At 37.4% G+C, this 23,831-nt stretch overlaps 1 protein-coding gene across 5 annotated transcripts in view; it reads right to left on the reverse strand.

Moving 5' to 3' along the window:
- The window catches only part of ITSN2 (intersectin 2), a 72,834-nt gene that overhangs the window by 40,960 nt on the left and 8,043 nt on the right, over positions 1-23,831 (reverse strand). For 3 of the 5 annotated variants that reach the window (XM_087882223.1, XM_087882222.1, XM_034426826.3), the window contains exons 2-16: positions 18,458-18,521; positions 16,480-16,572; positions 15,159-15,222; positions 13,305-13,468; positions 12,464-12,646; positions 11,769-11,865; positions 11,405-11,547; positions 9,565-9,628; positions 6,413-6,550; positions 6,239-6,318; positions 5,784-6,046; positions 4,883-5,032; positions 3,417-3,557; positions 2,619-2,703; positions 2,172-2,311 (exon numbers count right to left, since the gene is read on the reverse strand). In XM_087882223.1, the coding sequence (XP_087738349.1) occupies positions 2,172-2,311; positions 2,619-2,703; positions 3,417-3,557; positions 4,883-5,032; positions 5,784-6,046; positions 6,239-6,318; positions 6,413-6,550; positions 9,565-9,628; positions 11,405-11,547; positions 11,769-11,865; positions 12,464-12,646; positions 13,305-13,468; positions 15,159-15,222; positions 16,480-16,572; positions 18,458-18,500 (1,848 nt within the window). In that variant the 5' untranslated portion in view covers positions 18,501-18,521. Of the gene's footprint in view, positions 1-2,171; positions 2,312-2,618; positions 2,704-3,416; positions 3,558-4,882; positions 5,033-5,783; positions 6,047-6,238; positions 6,319-6,412; positions 6,551-9,564; positions 9,629-11,404; positions 11,548-11,768; positions 11,866-12,463; positions 12,647-13,304; positions 13,469-15,158; positions 15,223-16,479; positions 16,573-18,457; positions 18,522-18,870; positions 18,948-23,831 lie in introns of those variants that run through there. The other 2 variants (XM_087882224.1, XM_034426828.3) reach the window with 2 other exon arrangements.

The raw sequence follows: 23,831 nt of genomic DNA on the forward strand, positions 1-23,831 counted from the left end.
CTCTGCAATGTTCCTATTCAGCCATCGCTTCTTCTGCTTCATATGCCATTCCATTTCTATTCTCATTTCCCACAATAAGTCAAGCATGCCATAGGATGCATAAACACAACTGGGCGGACTTTGGGGAATTGGCATTCCTTCAACTGTTGACCCTTTGATGCTTCCTGCTTGAGATGAAGTGGTGCTATTTTGTAATGTAAAGATTGGTACTTGGGGTAGGCATCTTTCTACAGTATTTGCATGTAAGCTCTACAGTGAAAACAGGTACTATAATGGATTTGACCTCATCGAAGCAATAAAAAAAAGCAGGATAGTCTTTTATATTTGTTGCTCTACCCCTTGACTTAGACAGAACAGACAAATCAGGAACTATGGTCCAATCCTCTTGACTACAATATTTCATGAAACAGACAATTTCCTTTCACTTGCTCAGTTCTACAGCATATATGATTCACAGGTAGATCTTCCTTAATGACTGCCATGTTTAGTAATCATTCAAAGTTATAACGGTACTGACTATCAGTCTTTCCACTTACGACCATTGCAGCATCCCCAGTCATGTGATTGCCATTTCAGCACTTTTACATCAGACGAGTGTTTACGACTGCTGCAGTAACCCAAAGTTATGGGATCACCATTCCAAAAAGCAGAGTCAATGGAAAGCAGTAAAATCGCAAGTCACAGTCATGTGATGTCACATTTAACAACTGTGGCAGGAGTGAGGTTGTTAGTCTGTTGCAGTCACATGATTCTTGTTTAATGATTGGGTTGCTTAGTGATAGAACTGTTCGTTCTAATTGTAGTCATTAAGCAAGGACTACTTGTAGTTGGCTAGGCTAAGCCTCCAATGTTAATCAGTCACAAGAGACTTCAGTTATGTAACTGAGAAGAGGAAGCCGCTTCTTCCATATCACCTGCCTATGCTGTCCACTTAGAGAAGGGAAGAAAACAAGAAAGTAAAGAATGGAAAGTGATGGCAGCACTGACTTTTCCCTTTGTTACATTTACAGGCATACTCTGTTATCTATCAGCTACACGAAAAGGTTTCAGACACAATATTGTTAAGTAGGAAATTACTAATCACCACATTCCCAAGATTATCTTAAGCACAAAAAATTATAGCTTTGCCAGCCCTCAATATTCTAATTAATATACATGTATATGTATCTAAAATATGCTTTATAATTTAAACACAAATATGTTGTAATGTAGCAGGGAAGACTGTCACTAAATGACTTATACATCTCATTTGCTCTCCAGGATTTGACAGTTGAAGGACAATTTCAAGCCCTCCATTCACCTTTGGCTCTGGAAAGAGATTTGAATCATGCTGTCATGCTGCAATCATGGCTTTTGGGTGGAGATGACAGAAAACAGTAAAGAAAAGAAGACATTACTACTAAGTAAGCCAGGTAAGGAAGATTTCAGGTGTAGCTTAAGCCCTTGCTTCTCCATTTTGAAAACACACTTCTATTTCAGGAAAGAGGTTAAGTGGAGAACCTAACTGCCAATAAAAAGAACATGGAATAGATTCTTCGTTTAGAAGTATGTTTAGTAACTGCAATTTGTACACATTTTTGGTTTTCTCATCCTTTTCGAGCTTTTTGTTTTCTCCATATTTCCCCCTTATCTGCATATTCCCAATTCTCACTGTGGTGACATACATTCTGTAGTTGAATGGAAGGAGAATAGATGATGTAATATTAATTTCACATGGACCAAGAAACTGCTTTGGTGTGTCTTAAATAATGAACATATTGAGTGAAATAGCTGGCCTTTTGTTCTTATTATATTATATATAAGCTTTTATTAATTAAGAAAAAGAGTATTTGCAAATCTTATTTTCATCTATTTCCCTATGCCAAGATTCACTTTCAATATTTTAGTGGATGTTACTTTGAATAATATTAATTTATCCTACAATATGCAAAATAAAACCCATGTGAATCTTGGTGTAAATGGGCCAAACTGCAAAATGCTGGTACTAATTCTTTTTAAAATCAAATTGGAGATTTAATGGGCGAGCATTTGAGTATCATCAACGAAATGCATTTTTCATGAACAGAAGATACCACACAGAGCTTGATTGGTTGAAGGAACAAATTGGAAAGAAAGTTTTGCTAAATAAACAATCTTAGATGCTTAAATAAAAGGCTACAACAAAACTGTACCTTGAGCTGCTTATTAAAAATATCAATTTCTGACAGCTTAGAAGTGGTTTCTTTTTCTAGTGTATCTAGTTGTTCCTGAAGTTTTTGGCATAATTCTTCTTTTTCTGATGATTTCTTCTGCAGTGAATTTAGATGTGTATCTGCAAATGAAAGACCAAATATTTAATATTTACTTACATATTTTTAATTTTTTGTCACTCACATATCTACATATTGTATTTACTTAATTTACTAATACTTCAGTCTTTGACTAACTATAGGGGAGAGCTGCCTTAAACAGTCAGATTGTTATGCAGAATGGGTTATGTCACTCACAGTACAAAAAAGAATGGGAAGATTTTCTGTGTGTCAGAATTCCTTTTCAGACATACCTCATGTGAGGGAGGAAAAAACTCTTGAATGAATGTATTCTTACAAACATGTACACATAAGACCAATGATACTTACCAAAAGAGTTGCTAATCTTGTGATTTATTTTCTCACTCAACTGTTGTTTCTCAGGAACAAAAGCAATCAGCTTATTCTGATATTCCTGTAGAGTTGAGGGTGGTATATTTTAGAAAAGTATTACCAGCATAATGTGTTTGACCTAATCTGATAATACAAATGAAAGCACAGAGATAAGAAAAAACACTCCTGCACCCATTTAGTGGCTTCCAAGTGACTATGGCCCAAATTTTCAATGTTTCTTGAGAAATTAACAGGGTAAAATGGGTATCAGACTCATATCAATTTTGCACCTTAAAATCCCCAATCTGAGAAATGGCCAGTTCCTAAGTGTGAATTCTTAAAAGTCCTCATATACCTACTATAATGATTTCATTTTAGTCATCCCATGATCCCTGAAGCCAAAACATTTCCAAAAATATGTGTCCTTTGGATGAAACAAAACAAAACCTATTTCTGATGTAGCCAGATGTATTCTGGCATGGAAAATATATCTCCAATAATAAACCTGCTGCCCAGAACCTAATTTCAAAGAAGGTGCAAAGCCTCAATTCTGATATTGGACTACAGTAATATGTTCCTTCCAGAGAAACGAACTGTGCATATGAAAATGAAAAACCAAAGAGAGAATGGATGGCAGAGAATAGGCAATCTTCTCAAGAAAAACAACAATAAAGAAACTTGGGACACTCAGAGGATCGTAGCCTTAATAGATAAGTTAATTCAATGGTTTTTTTCTCTCTGCATTGACTGTCATTTTGTGGGAATGAATTCCACACTTATCAAAACATCACATACTTGAAGCTGTTGTTCCAATTGCTTGATTTCAATAATTCCCATATCACATTTCTTTTCTAGATTGGCAAACTCATTTTTATGCTTTTGTTTTCTGTTACGAACATCTTCTAGTCTTCCAGAGATCTGATGGTGTTTGTCATTCTGTATTAATAAACATTTTAAACATTACAACAATAAAATATACAAATTTCTTGACATACAATCATTTATTACTTCTTTAGGATTTAATCCAAACTCTGGCATGTGTGATTGAGACGTGGCTAAGTACAAGTTAAAGAGAATTCTCTTAAGAGTTCTGTCTATCAGGTTCCTCCACTGAGTAGCAGTTAAAGACTAGATGCTGGGCAACTTGGATAGGCAGTAGATGGATATGCTATACATGAATGCAATGACCAGATGCTCCATTTAGCAATTCATTAACTCTTAATGTAAATTAGCTACTTACTGGGACAATGCAGGGATTCTGTTGGTATACTATCCACTAATTTGTAACTATATTACTCTTTCTAGCAAGGTAATCTCAGGGATAATTTGGACTATCTTTACTGAGTAATTTCAAGATCCACAGTGAGGATGGTTCAGTATTTTATATCCCCAATGCAACTACACAATTATCCCAATTAGTATTTGGACTGCAGGGAACTGGATGATCTATTAAGATGATCTATTCTAAGCACCTGCCAGATCACTGTTTAGTGAATGACTTAAAACAGATTTTTCTACCACTTCTTGTAGGCAAAACTGTAAAACTCTTACCAAGCTATGAAAGATGAAAAGTATGTAGGTGGTTTACTTCTGGGCTAATCCCATGCTATAAAATATATTTCTTTTGACACTCCTCTCTCCACTTCAGCCATGGTTTTTAAGGTGAATTGATAATCTCAGTTGTTTTTAAGTGGGAGAGTGTAAATTGAATAACACAAGAAATAACATCACATTGCTTCAAAGATAAATGTTATTGAAATGAATGAATAAAACATAGTTGAAGAAATACTAATGAAGGTATTCCCCTCCTACATAGTTACTACCCGTGTTTCCCCAAAAATAAGACTGGGTCTTATATTAATTTTTGCTCCAAAAGATGCATTAGGGCTTATTTTGGGGGAAATACGGTACTAAATGCACCCATCTGGTTGACAATCTTAACTGGGGTTATATTTGGGGTAGGGCTTAAATTATGAGCATCCTGAAAAATCATGCTAGGGCTTATTTTCCGGGAAACAGGGTATATAGCTCCATACAGCTGAAAGCTTCTTCAATTCTTCTGATGCTGTCCTTTAGTTGTTTTGTCTCTATAAATGATTACTCTTAACTTTAATATGAGAAATGAGGAAATGACACCATAGAAGCAAAAAAAAATTCTACAATTTATTTACTATTAAAGCAATTAGACAAAAGATATGTAGAAGTCACTAAAACAGAATGTTTAGTTGTAATGCTATACTTTTGTGGAGTGTGTGACTCACCAGTGCATCTAGTTCAAGATTAAGACTCTTTTTTTTAGAAGATAACTTCACAATTTCCTCCTGTTCTCTATTACGTTGATTAAGAAGGTCTTGACGACGAATCCTCTCCCACTCAAGCCGTCTTTGACGCTCGAGTTCTTGTTTAGCTGCCTGAAAATAAAACACCTAAACTATCAGCTTCAATACTTCTGCGATAATAGAATAGTATCATATTCATTTATTGTTTTCACTAAAGACAGTAACTCAGAACCTTGGGAAAAAAAGTTTAGATAAAAATAATGCATATTTAAAAAAAACTAGTATGTAACATATAAATATTCTTTTACATTCTATATATATTTTTCAAAAAAGCTTCCATGTATATCTTTTGCAGCAAAATCGACACAATGTTCTTCGACCTTATGAAGAATAATGGAGGCATGATAATGGAATACTATCCATTTTTTAAAATTTAAAAATGAAGGTATTTGTTATTCATAAAATGCAACTTTTGTATTTATTCCAATCAATGCTCAGGTTCACAAAATGCACCCCAAGAAATTTAGACTATCATTTACTTTAATGAGCACTTATTTGTATGAAAACTACCTGCTTAAATTAGAATTCAGAATAAAAGCCAAAATATAAAATAATCCCAATTTCTTAGCTGTTAATACGGAAATATTTTCTAAAAGTACACTTAAAGAGCCCCAAACTCTCACAGGAATAGTTTTACTTAACTGACAAACTGAAACAAATTTTCCAAAGGTTAAATCATCAGCTGACTTTGTATAAATATACAAAAGGATGAAGGCTATTGCTGAGCACATTGTAAGCCGCCCTGAGTCTTCGGAGAAGGGCGGCATATAAATCAAATTAAAAAAATAAATAAATAAATAAATAAAACAATTAGAAAAACAACCTCTCGTCTTTCAATCTCTTTTTTCCGTTCTTCCTCCCTTTGTTTCTCCATCTCTTGTTGTTTTTCCAAGCGCCTTTCTAGCTCAAGTTGTTTCTTCTGCTCCAGTTCCTTCCGCTCCCTTTCTCTTCGCTCCTTTTCTTCTCTTTCCTTCTGTGCTTTACGTTCCATCTCTCTTTGCTGTTGCTCAAGGAGCACTTGGCGCCGTTTCTCCAGCTCCAAGTTGCCTCTTTCATAGTTTGCCTTCCTCTTATCCTCAAAGGTAACTAGGTTAAAGAACAGTAAATGGCACTGAACTATAAACACTGATCAGGTCATATTCTTCTCAATTATTTTTACGAATTGGATTATGGTAGAAATCATCAAATAAGAGATATAATTAACATAATTAAACTACTAACATTTTTTTCAAAAATATTACCCCCTATTGCAATGCAGAAAGAGAGGATCCCAATTACCTGGAAGTTTCTGGGGAGGTTCCTCTTCTTGTTGATAAGCTGGAAGAGCACAGTTAATATTTTCCAAATGCTTTCCATTTCTAGGAGAAAAAGAGAACATAGTCGTTTTTTAAAATTTCAGTTCACTTGGCATTTTTCTGTAATTTTAATTACATGTCACCTTGTGTTAAGCACCTCAATGAAGGGGGCACAAATTCAGGAGGCAGACTTAGTGGGAGTGGATGCCCAGCTTTGGCCATATCAGTTAAATGCATAGCTAAGATGAACTCCTCTGCTTTCAGCTGTCCATCACCATCAATGTCAGACAGAGACCTAGGAAAGACAGATCTGTGTTAAAAGAACCGAGGGAACTGGAGAGAGCTATTTTGTTCTTTGCATACAATATCTCCAGGGTATCCATGATGAAGCAGGGACCAGCTTTGAAAAACCAGTTACAGAAACAGCACTTAAAGGTACTGTTAGGCAGGAAGAGGTAGGAAATCTGCAACTATAGTGTGTAAGCCACTAAGAGTCACCTTTTGCAGGGGAGATGGGAAGAACAGAAATTCAATAAATAAATAAAAAACAAAATGTTGCTGAAATCCAGACAGGCTGGCGCTGCTGTGAGTTGACATTCATTATCATCCACAAGCCAGTGGCCTCCCTATTCTCTATAATTCATGTATTGGCACATACGGTATCAATTTGAAGGACTCCAGATATAGTTCAGCTAGGTTATGTGGTTATGTGCTATTGATTTTTTAACAGCAAAAAGTCAACATTTGCTTAATTTTCTTATTAGTATGATAATAACCATTGTCTTTAACCTACTTTGAGATGTCTCTCTATAAAGCCCTACAAGCCTGAGCTCCAATGTAACTTTAGCAGCAACTCCTCTAGAGAAATACAGCTCGTCCTCCATGCTCATCCCAACACATTCCCTAAACACGGGAGGTGAAAAGTGTGGAAATCTGGAAACCACTTTGGGAATCAACTTGCATTCTCTGTGACATGATTTGGTAAGGCTGCTAAAGCGTTATGCTTTTATTATGATTATGTACTGTGGTTTTGTAATTATAATTGAAAATATTACCGTATATTTAATGGCATATCTCCACTATCATGAAAAATGAATTGTTTTAGATTAAGCAGCACACTAGCTAAATGAATAAATGAACGATCCAGAGGGGAAAAATCAATACTCTCCTTTTTCAATCTAGGAATAATAGTACAATATTAAATGCATAATGACCTAGTCTGCACATAATGCTGAATACAAGCTACTACATGCATCATGTAAAGAAATAAAAAAGAAACATGCAAAACAACAAAAAAGTAAGCAGATTAGCAACCACATCCATAAGCAGGCATCCATCTAAGGCCATTTCCATAAACACAAAATTAAAGAACACAGAATACAACAATGCTGTACATGTACAGTTGCAAGAAAAAGTATGTGAACCCCTTGGGATTACGTGAAGTTTTGCATGAATTGGTCATAAAATGTGCTCTGAACTTCATCTAAGTCACAACAATAGAAAAACACAGTCTGCTTAAAATAATACTACACATACATTAGATGTTGCCATGGTTTAATTGAACATAACATGTAAACATTCACAGTGCAGGGAGGAAAAAATATGTGAACCTTTGGACTTAATAACTGGTTGACCCTCCTTTGGCAGCAATAACCTCAACCAAATGTTTCCTGTAGTTGCAGATCAGACCTGCACAGCGATCTGGAGTAATTTTGGATCACTCCTCTTCACAAAACTGTTTCAGTGTAGCAATATTCTTGGGATGTCTGGTGTGAATCGCTCTCTTAAGGTCATGCCACAGCATTTCAATCAGGTTGAGGTCAGGACTCTGACTGGGTCACTTCAGAAGGCGTATTCTGTGCTGTTGAAGCCATTTTTTTGTTGAATTACTTGTATGCTTTGGGTCATTGTCCTGTTGCATCACCCATCCTCTGCGGAGCTTCAGTTGGCGGACAGATGGTCGTACGTTTTCCTGCAAAATGTCTTGATAAACCCTGGAATTCATTTTCCCATCAATGACAACAATCCGTCCAGGCCCTGAGGCAGCAAAGCAGCCCCAAACCATGATGCTCCCTCCGCCATGTTTTTCAGTGGGGATGAGGTTTTGATGTTGGTGTGCTGTGCCTTTTTTTCTCCACACATAGTGTTGTGTGTTCTTCCCAAACAAATCAATTTTGGTTTCATCTGTCCACAGTATATTTTGCCAGTAGTGCTGTGGAACATCCAGGTGCTCTTTTGCAAACTTCAAACGTGCTGCAATATTTTTTTTGGACAGCAGTGGCTTCCTCCGTGATGTCCTCCCATGTACTCCATTCTTGTTTAATGTTTTCCTTATTGTAGATGTGTCAGCAAAAATGTTAGCATTTGCCAGAGATTTCTGTAGGTCTTTAGCTGACACTCTAGGATTCTTCTTTACCTCATGAAGCATTCTGCGCTGTGCTCTTGCAGTCATTTTTACAGGACGACCACGCCTAGGGAGAGTAGCAACAGTGCTAAACTTTCTCCATTTGTAGACAGTCTGTCTTACCGTGGACACATGAACATCAAGGCTTTGGAGATACTTTTGTAACCCTTTCCAGCTTCATGCAAGTCAACAATTCTTGATCGTAGGTCTTCTGAGACCTCTTTTCTGCGAGGCATGGTTCACATCAGACAGTGCTTCTTGAAACCAGTAAACCCAAAACAGATGTGTTTTTTTAAAGGGCAGGACAGCTGTCAGCAACACATCCAATATCATCACACTGATTGGAGTCAAGGTTGGCTCACTCCTGGCTCCAATTAGCTCTTGGAGAAGTCATTAGGCTAGGGGCTCACATACTTTTTCCTCCCTGCACTGTGAATGTTTACATGTTATGTTCAATTAAACCATGGCAACATCTAATGTTTGTGTAGTATTATTTTAAGCAGACTGTGTTTTTCTATTGTTGTGACTTAGATGAAGTTCAGAGCACATTTTATTGACCAATTCATGCAAAACTCCACGTAATCCCAAGGGGTTCACATACTTTTTCTTGCAACTGTACAAAACAATTCCATTCTTCATCGCTATAAGTTATTTGAAACACCAGCTACTACTAAGAAATGCAGAGAAAGAATATCAGGAGTTGGTCAAGCAAACCCTGATTATTCTATCTGGAAAATTAAATCTGAGCTATTCAATAAACTTTAGTTAAAACAATGCTTGATTTAGCATTATTTGTGGTTGTTGTGAAAGTAGGTAGTTACAGCCATAATACTTTTCAAGAATTTGAAATAAAAATGGCAATCTATTAAAAAAATTTACAAACATGTATCTGTGAACAAACTTACCAGATAGTGGCTAACTGTGTCTGAGATAAGTTTGATTGTAGAAGAGCATTTCTTGCCTGAAACCCTTAATAAATCAAATGTAACAATTTACCACACACATTAACATGTAAAACCAGTTGGAGCTATGAACTAATGATCTATATTTTAAAAAGTTATAGAATTAATTTCATTTAAAATTACATTCCAAAAATATCATTTTTTTTTTTACAAAAAAATTATTCCAAACATAATCAGTACCGGTAGCTCTCAACTTATGAGCAGAATTAGGATCAACATTTCTGCTGTAAGTTCTTGCAGTCATAAATTGAGTTGGACAGAGTTTTTATGATAATTTTATGGCAGTTAAGTGAATCATGCTGTTAAGTGAATCAAGCAATTTGTTAAGCTAATCTAGTTTTTCCAATGGGTATGTTTTGCTAGAAATCAGCAAAAAAAGTTCCAAATCATGATCATGGGACCACAGGATGCTACAAACAATCGTAAATGTGAGTTGACTGCCAAGAGCCCAGACTGCAATCACATAACTACACTACTTAAGAATCCAGGAGAACTGTGGCCCACGAACCTTGGGAGATACTGTAGATGCACTGCCTTTCTTAATTGTAAATTTTAATGTGCATAAGGCAAAATATAATGCACACAACTGGTATTATCATAATAATTTGTCAAAATTAAATTTAGTTTTTGTCCTGACAGAACTCTCAGGGTCTCTGGCAACCATGTATGGTAAATGGCCTGAAAAATATTGTAATTTATTAATAGCAATAGCACTTAAGACTTATATACCGCTTTACAGTGCTTTACAGCCCTCTCTAAGCAGTTTAGAGTCAGCATATTGCCCCCAACAATTTGGCTCCTCATTTTACTGACCTTGAAAGGACGGAAGGCTGAGTCAACTTTGAGCCAGTGAGAATCAAACTGCTGGCAGTCAGCAGAATTAGCCGGAAATACTGCATTCTAACCACTGTGCCATCACAACTCTCAGCTCATCATTTCTAATTTATACACTCGTGAAAAACCACAGCATGTTTGCATGCACTTGATAATGGGGTATCAACCAGCTAAATCTGAGAACTAAGATTCAATTTGTGTACAGCTCTTTAGTCCATAGTCCAAGGCTGAGTAGGATGGAATCAGATGAATACTGGGAAACTCCCAGGAAATCCAGGGCTGTAGGCTTGTGGGGAATCGAAAAAATATTCCTGAAAGGATTTCAAACTATATCCATTCTATGATAGAGATACATCCATGAAGTCTCCACATATTGCCCTTGACTTGAAGGAGATTCTACCTTATTTATTTCACAATATATAAAAAACTACTTTTCAAAATAGTTCCCTTTGAAATGCTATCCATTTTAATCTGTATTGCAAAAATACAGAAAAATCATTTTGTTAATTAAAACTAGGACAATATGATGTGATGTGTAGGTGCTTTTAAACCAGAAGAATAATTACTGAAAAAGAGTATTAATTTTAAAATAAAGCTTGTGTATTTTTTTTTAAATTTGATTTATATGCTGCCCTTCTCCGGAGACTCAGGGCGGCTTATAATGTGCTAAGCAATATTTTATTATTGAGAGCCAGTCTAGTCTAGTGGTTAAGGCACCATCTAGAAACTGGGAGACTGTGAGTTCTAGTCCCTCCTTAGCCATGAAAGTCAGCTGGGTAACATTGAGCTTGTCACTCTCTTTCAGACCAGTCCACTTCACAGGGTTGCTGTTGTGGGGAAAACAGGAGGAGGAAGATGTGTTGGATATGTTTACAGCCTTGAATTATTTGTAAAAATAATAGAGGGGGATGTAAACAAATATAAACCCATCTTTACATCCAGCACTAACCTGAAAGATATCCAGTCATCCCTTTATCAAGGTAATTAAATTTTTGCCTGTACTTCAATCTTGCAGCCTGAGGAACTGCCCAATCTGAAGATCCTGTCTTTGGTGAATTGCCAGTTAATGAGGTAGTAGAAGAAGAATTTGAACTGTAATACAAACCAGAGTCGATTAAAAAAAACCCTGTGATATTCAAAATTAACATTCTTCTTTTATTTTTCTGCAGATTACTATTTTTCTCAACCAATCTTCCCAAATACTGAGATTACACTTCAGGTGCAAAGATAATCAAAAGAAATGGTCTTATTGGGGAAAAAAGAAATTAAGTCTATCAATTGAGACTTAATATTTCAAGTCTGAAGATCCATACCTACTAGATCCTAAATCTATCAAGGACTGAGTTTTCTGGATGTTGGAACCACCAAATCCTCCTATCACAGGAGTGTATGAACTAGAATGAGGCAAAGCTGAAACAAGAGAAATGTTGAAATGGGTTAATAAGTAGTCGAGTCCTGGAAAGAAACATCATCATCTCTACTTGAAAAAAAGACTTATCCTTGTTCCTGAACCCTGACTCCCAGTACTGAGAAAGACAAAAGAGGTATCCAATCTTAGTAACTTTAAGACATGCCTGGCTGTAGAATTCTAGGAGTTGAAGTCCACGAGTTTTAAAGTTGCCAAGATTGGACAGCCTGATATATAAAAACAGTTTAATGTATGTTTAAGTGCATTTCTTTTAGGTACCTAGATCTGATTTTATGAAAACTTTTGAACTAGCTTTGAGAACCTCTCTGATTCCAATACCTATTAGCCAAACCTAATGCCTATTAGCCAAAACCTCCTCCCCTGAGGGAGGAACCTGGAAGGGGGTGGGATTCCGTAAGCAAAATAATCGGTCTTTTGAGGGGATAGGAGTTAGACTGGGAAATAAAATACTGTAAGTAATTTAAGTATCTGCAAAGCTAATCAAGCTGCCTCCCAGGTCAAAGCAACATGCTCGGAGAACAAACCACAACCAACATCAGGCTGTCAAAACTGAAAACTTTCTGGCATGAGGGTACTCACTGGAAAGGTAGGACATAGCTAATGGCTGAAGAAGGCCGGAGGTTCCATTTGGCAATGATGGAGGGCTGGCAGAAGGCAATAGTGGGGTTGAAATCACCATGGGAGAAATGGAGGGTACAGATGTCAGATTGGACATAGGAGCCAAAGGTGCTACTGTAGACAGATTTGGCATACTGCCCATACCTGGAGAAATTCAAGAGTCAATATAAATACACCAGTCCAAGACTATGAAATCCACCCCGCTCCCTGAGATTGATGGCTGGCCCCATTTGCATGTGTTTCCCTTTTGAAAATGATTTTTATGAAACTTGCTGTTGACAGAGAATTCAAAGAGCTAGACTAAATATTTCTTACTTTGATGGGATTTTTATGAACATGCCTTTAATATTAAACACTTAACGCATTGTAAGCCGCCCTGAGTCTCTGGAGAAGGGCGGCATATAAATCAAATTAAAAAAAAATTGTCTTAATAAATTACTATCCTTTTATATATTTGTATTCCACTAATGTGGACATTTGTATCTAGCACCAGGACAGATATTGTAAAAACTAGTTTTAGTTAGGCAGCTTACACTTGCACAAAGCATTATTTGATGTGTTCCACCAACCCCTTCTGGATGGGAAAATTACCATAAGTCCAAACACTGGAAAGCAGCAGAATGAAAATAATATAATTAAGTGCTTGTTTTTACCGTACCCAATGGCTATCAAAATAATCTTTAACTATATTTTCTTCATATAGTTTTAACAAATGTAATCCTTATACAAATTTGCAGAGAATTCTCCATCATTATCACCCATAACAGAGAAGGGGCCAATCTCTAGATATTTGTATGATTACCAAAACGAGCAGAAATCAAGGGAGAAAATGCTGGTGTCTGTTTCATGATTGGAGGAAGCACCATAGGCAAGGACTGGCCTTGCAGTTTTAGTTTGATGAGTTTCATAGCTATGGAGAACTCCAGCTGATCCATTTTCCCATCTTTATTCAGGTCACTAAGAGCCCTTTAAAACAAACAAAATGTATACAAATTGAGTGTATGTATATACATTCAATTGTTAGTGACAGTGGATCAATTACTCACACCTAACACAGCATGAAGTTTTTTCCACTATTTCTAACAATATCTGTTGCTGATCCCTTAATCTCCGAACAAGTCTCACAAGCCTATTTTTTTTAAGCAACCCTATTATGTAAAGCAGCCAGTGGGCAAGGGTGAGAATTCAGCACGCTGAAAATCATGAATCCAAGGGCTGTATTTAGCCATAGTCACCAAGTGCTATAATTATGAAAAGGATATAAAAGTATATCCACATTCCTGACATCAAAACTCTCTTTACAAAGTATGTTTGGTAGAAAACTTACCAATCTGATAAACTCTTTGTCAATTAGCAACCATTCAGATGTGCTCTTTGTTAATAAACGTAAAAGAAGAAAATGTAAAAGAAAATCCTTCTTAAAGGATGCATTTTCCAATCAGATTCTCAAATTATTTTCAGAAATGATACTAATGATCCATTTTAAGAGTTCTGCTTTAATAGTAGAAATTTAAATTTAGTTGTAAATATGCCATTTTAAAGATAATACCAATCCATTGAGGACCTGTATATTGCATGGGTTAGAGAACAATATTTAGATGAAGAATGAGTGAATTCAGGATATATTCCTAAATGCAATAGTGTGAAAGTAATGTCCACTGAACACAGAATTTACATTAATATGATTGCATGCTAAGGACACTTCCTAGTCTTTCATCTTCTAATCTTCCCAATTCCAGTATAAAATGCACCAAAGATTGATCCAGCCTGTCTGGATTCCCTATGAATTCAGACTCTGCCTTTCCTTCCTGGCAACTCTTCCAACTCATATATAGGTGGTCCTTGAGTTATGACCATTCATTCAATGACCCTGCAAAGTTCAGTGGTGCTGCACTTATATGGTACTTATGTGGTCATGTGATCAAAACTCAGGTGCTTGGCAGTTTGTCCAAACTTACAACCTCAGGAGCATTTAAACTCCCCTTACCTGCCTATTTTCACTCCCACCTCTGTCCTTTGGCCATCCTGCACAGCAGCAAACTGGGACCTTTTGGCAAATGCCATGATTTTGGTTTCTGATAGTTGAGCCCTAGCTGGTCTTCTTTTCAATACTGTGCTAATGCTCTCAGTTTCTTTTAAGAGTAGTAGATATTCTTGAGAGTATTGCTGCATTGTCTGCATAGAATAAAATAGATGTGTCTCTAATGTGTATGGGAAGTTTGTGTTGAGGAAATGGCCCACCATGGAATTGATAGAAAAGTTGAGTAGAAATGGGGCCAATATTCAGCCTTGTTTTACGCCTTTTGGTTAACAGTGGCAACAGGGAGTGTCAGGATTGCCACTGCTAAGCAATGCAGTCATGTGATGTTGTGGTTTACAATTGCATTGCTCAGCAGTTTAGTAAAGCAAGAGGCTGTGGAGTTTTTATGAGGAAAGGGGTCAATTTTGGAGAGAGCATCAACAGTTTTGAAATAGAAATTTTCATATACAGAAACAATAAGGATCTATTTAAAAAATCATATAATTACAAGTTCCTGGTCATAACATTATTCAATGAGAGTAAGGAGGCTCATCTCATGCAATCATTGGAACAGCATCTTTCTACAGTAGGCCTGGAATCTCTTAATATAATGAATTCACATAGTGAGATGCTCACCATATTTCAGCCAAAACAGGACTTGACAAACCTGACTGTAAAAAAAACATTCGTGCTTGATCACCTGTTTGAAGAGAAGAAAGGGGACAGAAAAGGACATACTCTCAGTTGAATTCTGTCAAGATTCTAATGCACTTAGTTATGGGATAGGATATAAAAACTGTCTGGACTGAACAATTACAGTGTTATTATCAAAAGGCAATTCATAACCTTCATTTTCTTATTAGACTGAGTCTGATGTGTGTGTGTGTGTGAGAGAGGGGGGGGGGACAGGGAGGGAGGGAGGGAGGGAGAGAGGGAGAGAGAGAGAGAAGGCAAAAGACTAAAATGAGAAGCATACTGGACTGGGTAGGAGCTCCAAAGCCTTTGAACAAAATAACCTTGAGGCTTGAGCCTTTTAGAAAAGATGCCAGTTTAGTTTGGAGAATCATAGTCAACCAGAGGGAGAGCATGGATAAGGGATCAAGAGGATGAGATGATTGCTATTCAATGGGCATTTCTCTTCAGCATTTGTAGGTGTCTGTTCCCTTATATAGAAAAAATAAATGTTCCCTGCTTGCTATCTGACTCAGAGACAGAATCTGCATATATTAGAAGGATCATATACGCTTTCTTCCATTCCAGGAAAGTGTGTGGCTGCTCTGATACTTGACTCCACTTCCTAACTCTCTTCTCTTCTCTCTTTGAAAAATGATGGAAGAACTGAACTAACAGCAGAAAATGAAAATTGGAAACACCAAAGCCATACGGGCAAATCTCCCATAAATCAGAAGCAGCTTAAGTTAAAGCTCCTTTGAGCCAGGTTTGGCTATTGGTGTCATTATAGATATGTCCTTGAAGTTTTCTTTAAAACACCATGGAAGTGAATTTCCACTGCTTCTTTCTCAGAAGTCCCTGCCCCCTAATTTTCTAGCCCATTTACAGCCCTGGGTTTCCCTAGTTTCCCTAGTGTTCCCATCCAAATGCTAATCAATTCCATCTTTAGCTTTTCTGAAATCAGGCAAGATTGGTGAAGTGGGACTATCTACTGTGATGCCTCCTAGAAGCAGATCTATTATCTTCTTGTGTAAAATTAGGACAGCTAAGAGTACCTCTAATTCAAAAAATATTGCTCATGTCATGTATTGTCTAATAAACTGTGACACAATCATTACATAAACACAAACATGTGTTCATTACTTCCAACTATAATTTTATATGTGGCTTATAGCACTATCATTTTTTGTGGTATTGACAGTTACAATAATTTTTTTCAACTAATATGAACTAAATCTTCAAATCATATAACAGAAAACCATCCATTGTAGAAGACCACACTAACCTGTAATATAACCTCCAACTGGCTTAAGGCTGTCAAACTGTTTATCATATTTCTTTCTTTCTTCAGAAGTGATGGCCCACATATTTGGGCCTCCTGAAAGACAAAAAGTAATACTTTTTTAAAATTATGTTCAATTGGGGAAAATAACTTTTGTTGTCTTTGTAATAATATTAAACCTAAAACTTTTATGACCCATCTTGCTCCTACCAATTTGACAGGAATGTGGTTTTTTTTTCTTGGCAGTCATCCATTCTTCCTTCAGTTTTTCACTTTATTATCTTGTTTTTAATATTTCAGATTGCTTTTTCACACATTTTTACAAACTCTCTCTTAGGAAATCAACACTGCCCAAATTCAAGATTTTGTAGAAAGCGAGATTTTTGTCTCTCCCTTCATCCCTTACACTCAAAAAAAATCACCACTGCTGTTCTTCTAAATGGCAGTCTAATTTGCATAGAATCTAATTTAATGCAACATTAAAACACCAGTTTCTTTATTTATTTAGATTCAGAACTATATGACTATTATAGATTTTGGAAATGGAGGGACAGAAGAAATGGAGCATAATCAATGTTTCTTTAAACACCCACTTTTTTCTAAAAAATATAGAACATTTAGAACTGGAGCATACAACTTCCTAAAACATTATTTGAAATATTTTAATTCATTGACATAAAATATAACCCTATTTTACAAATTGTAAGAATGCAACTTTATATTACTAATATTTCTTTTAACATTAAAGGAAGCTGCATCTAAAGCTAGCTGACATGGGTTTCCTGACTGAAGCAGGGGGAAAAAAAAGAGGAGCTGCAGAAAAATCACTAGAAAGGGTGAGGCCTTCTCTGGACCTTTGTTCCTCTATTCCCTGGATTGCAAACTGCTTAGCATTGATATGGCAATGCATTAAAACCAGCCAAAAGTTCTTCCCTTGTTGGTTTTCTCTTTTGAGGGCATGGAGTGTATTTAATGCACACTGGCCTTTGGGGAAGCTATGTTGGGGATGACAGGAGGACTACACCCACAACTGGGGAATGTTTGTTAGTGTACTTGAGGCTATTCCTTAGTGCAGCCAGGAGCAGGTAGGAAAGAAGGTTAAGTTCCACTTAGCTTCCTGCAGACTTGATACCTGAAGTGAGAGCTTGGCTGCCCCTTCAGAGAATGTTTCCAGTCTACCTGGTAGGATGTAAGGTTCCTGAGTTCTTTTTTACTGTTTTGATGGTGGGCTGAGAGGTTTATATGTGTGTATGAATACATTAACATCTTAATGTATTGTTTACTATTTACAGTTTTTTTCTTTTCTCTTATTTAAATTATATGAACAAATATTTTAACACTTCAATAGAGACCTTTTTCTTGACCAGAAACTGAATATGAAATGTCTATCAGGACTCTTAAGTTATTAACATTAGAATATGTTAGTCACATGGTATCTTCAATTTGCTGGTTAACTCCAATTGATTGGCTATCTACTTGTATTCTATTGCTTATATTGTCTTTCCTATAATATTTACTGCATTCTTGTAAATATATATTTGTACCACCTTTATTTTTTCTTGAAATAATACCAGTATTAAAATATATATTTTGCAATGCCTGTATGTTTTTCATGAGCATATCTGCATATTTGATCCTTCATACTTAGTGGATTTTACACACACACACACACACACACACACACACACACACACACACACAGATATAGATAGGTATGCGCACATGGATACCATTATGAATAATTAATTTTTAAATATAAAAACCAAGAGCAAAGTGGTACATTTTAATGTGTAAATAACAAAATGACCAAATATAATAGTGTGTAAATAACAAAAGAACCAAAAGAACAAGCTTTTAAATGAAAAGCCCAATACTGACTAGCCAACTTATCAGTACATAAGATTCTTAAAAAGTATTACCTAGCAGAGTGAAAGAGCCTATTCAGTATTGGAAAAATAAATACTTTAAAGAAACTATTTACCATTTATGGTGGTAGGAAGCTGAGCCAACATAGTCTTGAACATAACTTACTAGTTCTTAGCCATCTGCAAGAAAACATCGTGAATAAAGTATTATTAATAACACAGAGGTACCAAAGGAAGCACATCTTTCTTTAAAGGGCAAGGAAAATCAATCTCCAGCTTCTACATCAGAGCTTCTGATCTATGTTGAGTACCCCCCAAAAAAGGGTTGGGAGAAAGTTTACAAAGTATAACATGCAGCTGGAAACAATATTTTGTTAATTAACAATACTTTTAAAATTAAAAGTGATTCTAATTGTCAAGCAAATTCAAAATGATAATGAAGATGAACAGAACAATTGGCTTTTTTGCTATTGCTTTTTCCAGCATCTTTTTAAATTTCTCAATCTAGCATTCATAGATCTGGCACTACCTGCTGGTCTCTCATCCAAGTATTATCTTTGTTTAATTTTTTTGAGATCAGTCATGGTTATTAGATTCTGCCACTTGCTGTGGGTTGGGCTAAGAAAAGAATACTCTTAGAAGAGAATCAATACATCTGCATACCAAAAATGGTAAAATCTCAATTAAAGGATCTCAAAGGAATGAAAAAGCTATGAAAAGGATGTGGGGGGGAAAGAAATTAAATACAATAAAGAAAAAGAATACAGGTAGTCCTCAACTTATTACTGTAATTGAGCCCTGAACTACAGTCCTAAATTGTTGTGGTCATTATATGCATCACCATGAGTTCAGACACAATTTTACAACATTTTGGGTGCTCATAAGCAATTGCAGCCGTTTTTAAGAAATGCTGTGGTTGTTAAGCAAATGCTGTGGTTGTCAAGCAAATCCATTTTACTCAATGGATGCTTTTTAATCAAAAACTGGAAATAAATTCTGGAAACGGTAAAAAAATGTCAAAAATCATGGTGATGTGACCGTAGGACGCTGAAAACAGCCATTAAGGTGAGTCAATTGCCAAGGGCCCAAAATGTGATCATGTGACTGAGAGGATGGTGCAACCATTGTAATTTTGAAATTTCATTGTAAGCAGCTTTTGGGTGTCCATCGTAACTTTGAACTGTTGCTAAGTACCTGTTCGTAACTTGAGGAGTACCTGCAGAGATCAAATAACTTTAGTTATTTACTAAATAACTTTAGTTAATTACTAGGATTGTAATTTCCAGAAAGATTTTCCATCAGATTCAGATAATGTGTATAGTTGCTATGTGGCTAGGGTAGGCCAAGAATTGGAGTAGTAATCAATATAAAGTGTGTTTTCCCCTTATTACTCTAACACATCAGTAATTCCTGTGCACAGGTTGTAATACATAATGCAAGAACAGCCTTTCAGTAGATAGTCCCATCAGCGAAGTTGGCAGTGTAAATATGAAGCTACTGGCATATCTCAAGTTGATGAGGGTACTTCCCCCCTTTTTCCAAAAATCTGTATATGTGCAAAATACTGGAGTTAAGTGTAAAGCTTCAAGTTAAATGTAAGGTGGTTTTTTTACATTCTGGATATAAAAGTGACAGACATATGCTTTATTTAATACATTCTTCTCAATCCTAAACAAGTTAAAATATTAATCTGCTAGTAGAAAGAACAAAACTATTGAATCTGCCTATGCTGCTACTATCCAGGTATGATAAACATATTTGTGAGGAGATACATAGTAGATCAGGCATGTGCTAATTTGGTCAAAAGCTGACTTCTCAGAAGTCAATCAAGCTGTGGTCATTTAAGTTCTGAATAATTATTCTTTTTCTATTTTCTACCCACTGACATCATTGGCCTGACGTAATCAAAATAAGAGGCACCCTGGAACAATTTCTAAAGACCAGCAATTTATCATTCAGTGATCAACTTTGTCTGGACAAGCTTCTTAATCAAGTAAAAATTATTATCCCACGGTGTAAGAGCTCTCTGCCCACTCCTCGAATATTGGTGGTTTGAGCAAGCCAAAATTTCCATAAAGAACAATGTTCCTGGTTTTTCCAGATAGTAGTTTTATCTTCTAATGTCTGAACCATGTCATGAACTTCCCTGTAATAGTTTTTGTTTATGTCATGCCCTCATGGTGTTGCCTTTGTATCATCATCAGTTGCACTTAGCTATTAAACTGATCCAATTTTAAAGTCCTATTTTAAACTTTCTCCAAATACAAGCTTTGCCCTGGCCAGACTAGAGAGCACCCAGACTAGTTAGATATGTGTGTGCGTCCAATTAAGCAGAGAAGAAAGTCTGGAGTATGATCTGAGGGGGCTTTGGCTCTCTGTATATGCCCAAAGCTGGCTCACTGTCAGAACTCATTTCTGTTCTGGCTGGGTAAACCAACAAAGTTAGGGTTTTCTACAATGGCTGCTATAAAGAACAAATAGAACTCCAAAATACATATGGAACAGAAAAAAAAAGAGTATCAGAGTCAAAAATAAAACCTAGATTGCAAGAATTATGCAACACTAAGTAAGTTCACATTTTTCATTAAAAAAATTAAAAATTAAAATTTATTTTGAATGTGAAGAGAGTTTGTTTCATAAACTTGTAATGTAAGTGGTGTTTTTATTTCTTGTTCAACCCTTACCCTAATGAAATAATTACTTCAGAGACACATGTGAAAAAAAGCAAAAAGAATGAAAGGTAGGAGAAAAAAAAGAGTTGAAACAAATAGAAAGGAAAAATAGAACCAAAAGTAATCCACATGATCAAGATTTAATCTTACTGAAAAAAAGGATTGGAAGATTCCATTGAAACAAAAATATTTAAAGCTTCCAGTGCAGTGAGTTATTTTTCCACGAGTAGTGGAAAACTAGTAAAATTTAAATAGTTTGACTATGTATTAAATATATATTTGAATATAGTTATGGGAGCTGCCATGGGAGCCCCCTCAACTTGCTTGTACCTTTATTTGCCTTGAAAGAGGCGGTGGTGAGGCCGCTCCTCAAGAAACCTGCTTTGGACCCAGCTATTTTAAACAACTTTCATCCTCTCTCCAACCTTCGCTTTGTTGCGAAGGTTGTTGAGAGCGTGGTGGCACGTTAACTCCCGTTGGCCCTGGATGAAGCGGAGTACCTGGATCTGTACCAATCGGGTTTCAGGCCCGGGTACAGTACGGAGACGCATTGGTCACGCTGGTGGATGATCTCTGGAGGGCCCGAGATAGAGGTTACTCCTCTGTCCTGGTCCTATTAGATCTCTCGGCGGCTTTTGATACCATCGACCATGGTATCTTGCTGCGACGCCTCGAGGGGTTGGGAATGGGAGGCACTATTTTACGGTGGTTCTCCTCCTACCTCTCGGAACGTTCGCAGGTGGTGTTGACTGGGGGACAGAGGTCAGCCCCGAGGCCCCTCACTTGTGGGGTGCCCCAGGGGTCGGTCCTCTCTCCTCTTTTGTTCAACAACTATATGAAGCCGCTGGGCGAGATCAGCCGGGGTTTTAGGGTGAGGTATCATCAGTATGCTGATGATACCCAGTTTTTTATATCCACCCCAAACCAACCCAGCGATGCCCTCGACATGATGTCCTGGTGCCTGGAAGCGTTACGGATCTGAATGGGGAGGAACAGACTTCGGCTCAATCCTGCTAAGACTGAGTGGTTGTGGATACTGGCATCTCGGTCTGATCAAGATATTCCATCTTTGGTCATAGGGGATGAGGTATTGCCCCCTGTAGACAGGGCGCGCAACTTGGGTGTCCTCCTGGACTTGTGGCTAAACTTGGAAGATCATGTAACGGCCGTAACCAGGGGGGCATTCGCCCAGGTGCACCTGGTGCGCCAGTTGCGCCCCTATTTGGACCTAGATGCCCTACGCATGGTTACTCATGAGCTTGTCACCTCCCGTATTGACTACTGCAATGCCCTCTACATGGGGCTGCCCTTGAAGACCACTCGGAGGCTTCAGCTGGTGCAGAATGCAGCCGCGCAGGTTGTGATGGGAGTATCTCGATGCTCCCATGTTATACCTCTCCTACGCAACTTGCATTGGTTGATGGTTGCCCTCTGAGTGAGATTCAAGGTGCTGGTGATTACCTATAAGGCCCTATATGGCTTAGGCCTGGGATATTTGGGGGGCCATCTGCAGCCAGCAACAGCTTCCCATCACCCGGTGCGTTCCCACAGAGAGGGCCTCCTCAGGGTGCCGTCGGCCAGACAGTGTCGGCTGGCGACCCCCGGGGGAGAGCTTTCTCTGTGGGCGCACCTACCCTTTGGAATCAACTGCCCCTGGAGCTCCGGGTGGCCCCTGACCTCCGCTCTTTCTGTCGCGACCTGAAAACGTGACTGTTTCGTCTGGCTGGCCTGGACTGATGGGGTTTTAATTTTTAACTTGTTAGTCTTAATTGCACTTTTAACTGTTAAATTATGAGATTTGGATTTAATTTCTTTTTAACTTTTTCATTAGATGTTTTTTTACTGTTGTGAGCCACCCTGAGTCCGGCTGGAGATAGGGAGGCATATAAATCTCAATAATAATAATAATAATAATAATAATAATAATAATAATAATAATAATAATAATAATAATAATTATTATTATTATTATTATTATTATTATTATTAATTTTGATTTGTACTGGCACTGTTTTGCTGCAGTTTTTCTTCCTTCTCCACGGCTGGTTTTAGTCTGTGTTGAGAGGGAGATGTTGGGCCCTAGGCCTTTGCAATATGGGGTCCCCCGGGACTTGGATCTCTCTCGTCTCCTCTTTAACATTTACATAGAACAGCTGGATGAGGTCATTTGACAGTATGGGGTGTGGTATCATCAGTACATTGATGATACTAGTTATACATCTCCACCCCTGGTAGGGCAGATGAGGCTATTAGGAGGCTGTGAAAGTCCAGATAATGAGAAACCAACTTTGACTCAACCATGGCAAGACAGAGTGGCTTTGGGTTTTGGGCCTCCAGCATCTGGTGATTTGCCATGTCTGAGTCTGGATGGCATGGCATTCCCTCAGACAGAATTTGTGCACAAGTTCAGAGTCTACCTAAATTTACAGTTATTCCTCTATGAAGAGGTGGTAGCCACGGCTTAAGGGAAAGGGGGTGCTTTGCACTGATTCATCTTTTGGACCAACTGTGCCCTTTCCTGGACTGGGAGGCCTTGCTCACAGTCACTCATGTGTTGGATACTTTCCATTTGGAATACTGCAATTTTTTACAGCAAGTTATTCTTGAAGACCACCTGGAAATTACAGTTGATCGAGTATGGATTGGTGCATGCAGCACCAGGCACCCCTAGTTGGCCTACATTATATTCCTGTTGTGCAAGCTGCACTGCCTTTAAGTTTCCTCTCAGGTACAATTCAAGATGCTAATTATCACTTTTGAAACCCTATGTGGACGGGACCAGGTTACGTGCAAGACTGCCTCTCCCTATAAAAGGCTG

The sequence above is a fragment of the Pantherophis guttatus genome, chromosome 1, assembly GCF_059756535.1.
Source record: "Pantherophis guttatus breed Tessera chromosome 1, ASM5975653v1, whole genome shotgun sequence".
NCBI classification, from domain to species: domain Eukaryota; kingdom Metazoa; phylum Chordata; class Lepidosauria; order Squamata; family Colubridae; genus Pantherophis; species Pantherophis guttatus.